The following is a 6,871-nucleotide window of genomic DNA, read 5'->3' on the forward strand; positions in this document are numbered from 1 at the left end:
GGATGTATCGGTCTATTGTAGCCTAGGCTTTCTAGCTTTTCCAGGATTACCAACCCCAGCTTTAACATCCAAACATCTGAGGATCTGTACTTAACACAAGTGTCACATTGACATTAAACACTGTTAAAAAGTACCTTGTATATGAAGTCAATATTTGGCCACTTCTGTCAGACAACCACAGCCCTGACATATCCACATAGAGGTATGACACCATTGACAGGTGAAGCAAGGAATAAAATTCTGAATTTCTATAGGATTGCTGCAAAAAAAATGATAATATTACCACTCAACAGAATATATAACATATAGGTCCAGACATTCTGATGCAGAAAAGTGACATAACTAGCCTTTAACTTCTATCTGCCCAGGTATCTGCCTGAAATAAGACCTGATTGGCCTCTAGGTGAATGAGAAAAGTTTTGGATTCCCAGTCTGCTTCTGTCCTCCTCTCACACCCAGTCCCTCCAGCCCATCCTACCTTCCAGAGTCACGTCTTTCCCGGCCCGTTTCAGCGCCTGCACCGCCTCGTCGTGGGTCGCGTCCCGCAGGTTCATGCCGTTCACGGAGAGGATGGCGTCCCCGACGTACAGAGCCTGGGTCAGGTCCGCTGCCAGCCCCTCGAAGATCTTACTGATGAGGATGGGCATCTTGTTCTCCTTGCCGCCCTTGATGCTGATCCCCAGCCCGCCGATCTCCTGCTTGCACACCTTGACGCACCGCTTTCTGTTGGCGATCGCCTCGGGCACTCGCTCCGGGTGGTCCGTGAACGCGGTGCGCACGGTCTGGGGGCCGTTGTTGGAGTTGGTGTTGTTGTTGTCCAGGTAGGATCCGTTCGTGACGCCGTTGGAGTTGACATTGTCGCTCACGCCGTCGCTCTCCTCGCAGCTCAGCGTGAGCGCTTCCTCGTTCAAGTTGGCCAAAACTTTGTGCCACTGCTCCCTCACCAACACCTCCACGAATCCACTTTTTGGCACTCCGGGGGAACCCGCGACTACCACCGCCATCTTTGGAGCATTTCTCTCAAATACCATGCGACATGAGTTGTCGGCTCACACACACGCGCGCACACTTCCACCACGCCGTCTCCGTGGCGCACAGGCTGGACTTTGCCCCTCAGAAGTTTTTCTGCGGGACTTGTCAGGAGGCGTCCCGACCAACCAGCCCCGAGCCCTGTGGGCGCACGCTGCCCTCCGCTCCGCCCGCCCGCAGATCCTATCTGCTGGGTGGAGTTTGCTCCCACCGTCGTCAGCACAGATCCCATCTCCAGATAGCCGCGTCTCGCAACATGTCATTTCCACACCACATGCGTGACGTGACGAATGGTGCCGAGGTAAACACCACAGAGAAGGGAAAACCAACATCATTACTCGAACCCAGAACGTTATCAGTTTCACCTGCACCGTGGTGATAACATCAATGATTCATACATTTGTGATGAAACATCCTGCTCTGTGAAGGAAGCGTGTTCAGAGAATAGAAGGAGCATGATTGTGTGGTGGTGCACTGCTGTTAGTTGTTTAACCACGTTTGATTTGACAGAGGAGACAGAAAAGTGGACGGTCCCATTAATAAAACACCATTTTAAGCAAGTGGACTCTGTAAAATTGCAGTTAAAGTGACTTCCCAGGTATCTGAGGTCCACTGGGGCGCACTCTGCTCTGTTTGGCCGCGTTCGCGTTGTTGGAAGTGCGCTCGACTTCGCGCGTAAAGGAATGCGCCTGTGCAGATTATGATGTTTCAAAAAGTTGGTGAGAGCTCTGACATGGAAAGACCCCCCCTCTCTGAGGCTTTACTCTTCATCTCCATTAACAGTAATAAATTCCCCCCCCCCCACACACATGCCCTGTCAATCCCACCGGCTCCAGTTCAGCCCGTGTTCTAATGAGTGGAGCTTCAGGGGGCCTTGGTGCACGTGGACCTGTACCTCTAAGAGGATGAGCTCTCTCTCTCTCGCTCTCGCTCTCTCTCTCTCTCTCTCTCTCTCTCTATTTCTCTATCTATCTATCTATGTGTGTGTGGGTGTGTGTGTGTGTGTGTGCGCGTGCGCGTGCGTGCGTGCGTCTGTGCGTGTCACCAGGATGTGATGGTGTCTGGGGGAAGCCATATCTTATGAAGCATTTGTTGTAATTTAAAGACATAGTTCACCCAAAAAGGAAAAATTCGTTAATGATCTACTCACCACCACTATGCTGATGGAGGGAGTGGGCTGACGTTTTTAAGTCCACAAAACACAAAACTTTGTGTTTCGAGTTTAAGGGCGTTGCAGCCATATCCAATACAATTGAAGTTAATTGAAACCCCACTTCTTCAAACGTAAAAGAAACAAAAAACAACAACAGCAGCAGTAGTTTTTTATGTATTGTATCGTATTTCTTTTACATTTGAAGAAGTGGTCCCCAGTTACCTCTATTGTATTGGATTTGGCTGCAACACTGTTTACCCCTGAATCTCCAAAAGAGTTTTGTGGACTCAAACACTTCCCCCACTCCTCCATCGGCATAGTGGTGAGTAGATAATGAGTGCATTTTCAATTTGGGTAAACTATCCCTTTAACACCACTCAGCTTTCTGCGGATACATTTTCTCTGAAGAGATTTTCACTTCATAGCTTCACATCGATGCAAAGATGCTGCACGCTGATCAGTTAGAAGGGTCGCTCCGCCATCTAGTGGTTATTTGATAAGGTTACGTTTAAAAAAAAAAAGTCCACTGAACTATTTAGACACAAATATTTGGGCTACAAGTAGAAGAAAGCTTTAACAAGAAAATGGTAACAGCCAGGATCGCCCATGGTACTGGACTTTATTGAAATGTATTTATCAAGTGAAGACAAAGTTAACAAAATCCTTTTTAATTAAATAGGTTTTCTTAACAAAAATGTACTTAAAGTATGTATAGGTACTTCTACCTATATATTAATTTATTTCTGTTCGTTTCTATTTAATTTGACTATATTTAAGTGGTGTTTTGTTATTTTACGTTTTCTGTTTCAATTGTAAATATCTGTAAAACTATAAAAACATTGAGTTATATTGGGATGAAAGATGAAAGAAATTATCTTAAATATGAAAAAGACATAAAGGCACTATCTTGTACCTCATACATATATGATATTATATATATAAATATATGTACATGGCTGTTTGTAATTATATATTTGCACCAATACAGGAATGTTGCACGATGTAAGAGCCAGGCTTCCTCACATTCCCGCCTTCATTCAGATCATTACTACTGAGCTGCGCCAAAGAGGGTATTAGTTTATTTATGTTGAGAGAGAAACAGAAATAGTAAGATTATTTTGGTTTAATGAGGTGTGGGAGCCACACTTGATTTGTACTTTCATATGGAAATAGGCCATCAGATCTAATGCACATTCTTTGTTGTGGTAATGACCTTCAGAACAAACATGCAAACAAACAGCGCATGCAATCTTATTAAAGGTGCGTATTATTTAAAGCACTTTGATTAAAAATGTATTTCAATGAGACGGGGAGCAGATGCACAGACTAGTTGTTACACACAAACACACGGTCCTGCATGGGCTTTGTGTTGGTGGTGTGTAAACAGGCTTTCTGGGGTAATTAAGAGAGCTAGGTGCCCTGCTCAAGAGCACGCCAGTGCTGGGGCAAGGGGGAATTCATGCTTCCTCGCTAAATGTTTTTTATATAGAATATGAGAACTTATAAATCTAATGACCCAGTTTCTCTCTGCTTAAAGAAATACAGACTGTAGAACTTTATCAATCTGTGTGATGTCCAAACTACGGCCCGCGGGCCAACTGCGGCCCGCCATCCATTTTTAATTGGCCCCCATTAATTTTTTTTTTAAACTAAGAATTTAGTAGCACTTAAATGGCACTTACTTATAGCACTTTGTAGTTTTACAATTTTTTTGAAGAAATTGTACTTTCTTGATTCTTGTTGTTCTGGGTTTGTAACCTCGGGTTGAATGCACTTATTGTCAGTCGCTTTGGATAAAAGCGTCAGCTAAATGTAATGTAATGCAATGCAATGTAATGTAATGTAATGTAATGTAATGTAATGGACTATGGCACACTGTATTGCACTTCTCAGTTTAGACAATAGGTGGCGCACAACTCACCCCTGATATGCCAGTGTGTCCCTCAGAACGCCGCTGTATTTGTTTCTGTATGTGGCCCTCGGGATAAAAAGTTTTGACACCCCTGTCTGAGAACAACACAACAGAACATAGATCCAGTCATATCAGAAACCACAGTTAGGGGTTTACACTTAAATAGATCTTTGTGAAACAAGTGAGGAACCTCCCCACCTTGCATGTTTTTGTCTCCTATCATTAATTGATTTAATTTAATTTAAATTTAATTAAAGACAATATCAACTCAGTTATGCTGTGATGGCTCATTATGACTCAAAGATAAGCCGACAGGTGAGTTTTTTCTGTTGATGGTTTCGAGCAGCAGTTAATACTGGCAAAATTGCAAATAGTCTGAAAACACCAGCAAATGTCAAATGAGGCAAAGGGAACAGGAAGCTATACAGATGGCTGCAGGATGAACAATAGATATGGCAGATATCTTTACAGCTGAACCGGTTCAGGGATTGGGATCAGTTCTGCAGATACATGACGGTGAATGTTGCGGGATATTGAAGAGAAATCTGGATCTGAAACAGCAGAAAAGAATCAGCTACTGGTAGACTGACGACAGGAAAAAATATGCAAAGGTATATATATATTATATGCAAGAAAGTGAAATGTAAAGTTTATATGAATTAATCACGTTTTATAATGTGAATTATTGCGTTATATCTATGATATCTTAGCTATGGAGTGTGAGCAACAGGATGACGTCGGCAGTTCACAGTAATTGCTGCTGGTGACAATAATAGTACAAATAATAGTACAAATAAACATAGACAAACATAGATGGGTGGCTTTGGCTGAGGGGTAGAGTGGTCGTCCTCCAACCTGATGGTCGGCAGTTCGATCCCCAGTCTGACCCATCTGCATGCCGAAGTGTCCTTGGGCAAGATGCTAAACCCTAAATGGCCCCCCTAGAATAACAAAGTGCTGCGAATAGATGCACTGTATGAATGTGTGTGTGAATGGGTGAATGTAAAACTGTACTGTAAAGCACTTTGAGTGGTCATCAAGACTAGAAAAGCACTATATAAATACAAAACTATTTACAACCTTTATACTGCCGATCGAAAAACAGTCACAGTTAACATAACATGGTGAGATGGTACCTTAAAATGTATGTAAATTTCACCATTTAAACTCAAAAACTGTCAGGCAGCAGTAGAGTAAGAAGTGGTCGAAAGGCTTCATATTACATGGGTAAAAATAAAAATAAAAGTAATATGAATGCATTGGTGATTCCTCAAAGTCTAGTATTATCAGTTTCTGGCTGATTTAAAATTCAAGAACCCTTATTATATAGGAAAGAATATACATGATTTATTTCATTTGAGCGAACACTGAACCATTACTCCTCTTGAAGTCAACTCTACGAAAAAGGACAAATAGTAATCATTGAGTACTAAGTAGTTCATGCTGTACTTTGCATTCCTGCCTCTGTCCACTCTTCAGTGAACCTCGGCCTCCGCCTTCTGCTTCTTGTCATTCCTCCTATCTTTTCTCCACCAGATGGTTCTGGTCCTTATTTGTATTCATAAATCTTCCATTCCCTCCAGCTCATTGTCACATTTTCTCCTGTGTATGAACCAGTGTTCTTGTCTCCTATTTATTCACACACCGCCCTGTTCTTGTTATTCTGGTTGTGGCTCACGGGCACACTGTGACACACAAATACGAATCAACAAAACAAATAAGAGAAAGTAATGATCGAGAATTCTTAATTAGCTGCTGGATTGTCAACTCAGTTAAATTATTGTCATTGAAGGGCCCATATTGTGTCAAATAAATTTGCTGGGCTTTTACTAACCATAATGACTTGAAGGGCTCAGTAGGGACCGTCAAAGTAGGAAAACAGACACTCTACTCAGTCCATTCTAAGAAATATGTTAGTTAAACGTCATTCAGGATCGCACTCGCCACTCAGTCCCACCCAACTGGTACCAGTCCAGCCTCCTATTGTAACCAGCTGTAAATATGTGCCGGCCTTCTATAGATGTATCCAAACATAGAAATGTGACTTTCAGCTGTGTTTACAGCCAGAGATCGTAAATGCGCCAGAATGAGACTGGTGATAGGCCTGGTCGCATGTCACTCAAAATGCAGTCAGCCAATCAGAAGAGGGGTTCAAGAGGCCCCGGCAAAAAAACAGCCTGTTCTGTCTGTATCTCCAGAGAGAGGCAGAAGAGAGGACATGGAAATACACATTGCAGCACTTTTTTCTGACTTTAAACCACTGATATATCATCTTAGGGGTTCCAATACCTCAAATTAAATCCCAGAAGGTGTAAAATATGGGCTCTTTAACGGGGTAGTCCACCGAAAAATGAAAATTCACCAATTAACTACAGATGGAGGTGTGGGTGAAGTGTTTAAGTCCACAAAACACTTTAGGAGTTTCAGGGGTAAACAGTGTTTTATAAAACAATAGAAGTGTCTGTTAGCTCTTGCTTTTACATTCGACTCGAAACAAGGTAATTTACACTCTGTTCTACCGGAGGCCGCGATGCTAGCGGACACGGCCACACGATGTGGTGCCCGAGGGTACTGAACGCACCTTGAAGAGGGCTATCAGAGGACATTGAGGCTTAAAATGTGGCGGCATTTTATGTTTTTTTCTGTTGTTTTATTATGTCTGAAGAAGTGGTCGCAATTGACTTAAGTTGTATTGGATGCAGCTGCGACGCTCTTTGATAATAAGCGACTTTTCATCTATCAGTGCACTTTCCCTTTAAACAGAAGGGAGGAGTCCG

General features: G+C 42.8%; 1 protein-coding gene across 1 annotated transcript in view; it reads right to left on the bottom strand.

Annotated features, from left to right (window-relative positions):
* The window catches only part of sntb1 (syntrophin, basic 1), a 36,732-nt gene extending 35,004 nt beyond the window's left edge, over window positions 1-1,728 (bottom strand). The window contains exon 1 of the mRNA XM_053431684.1: window positions 479-1,728. Within this exon, the coding sequence (XP_053287659.1) occupies window positions 479-1,031 (553 nt within the window). The 5' untranslated portion in view covers window positions 1,032-1,728. The remainder of the gene's footprint in view (window positions 1-478) is intronic.
* Window positions 1,729-6,871: the final 5,143 nt, after the last annotated feature.

The sequence above is a fragment of the Pleuronectes platessa genome, chromosome 10, assembly GCF_947347685.1.
Source record: "Pleuronectes platessa chromosome 10, fPlePla1.1, whole genome shotgun sequence".
In the NCBI taxonomy this organism is placed as follows: Eukaryota; Metazoa; Chordata; class Actinopteri; order Pleuronectiformes; family Pleuronectidae; genus Pleuronectes; species Pleuronectes platessa.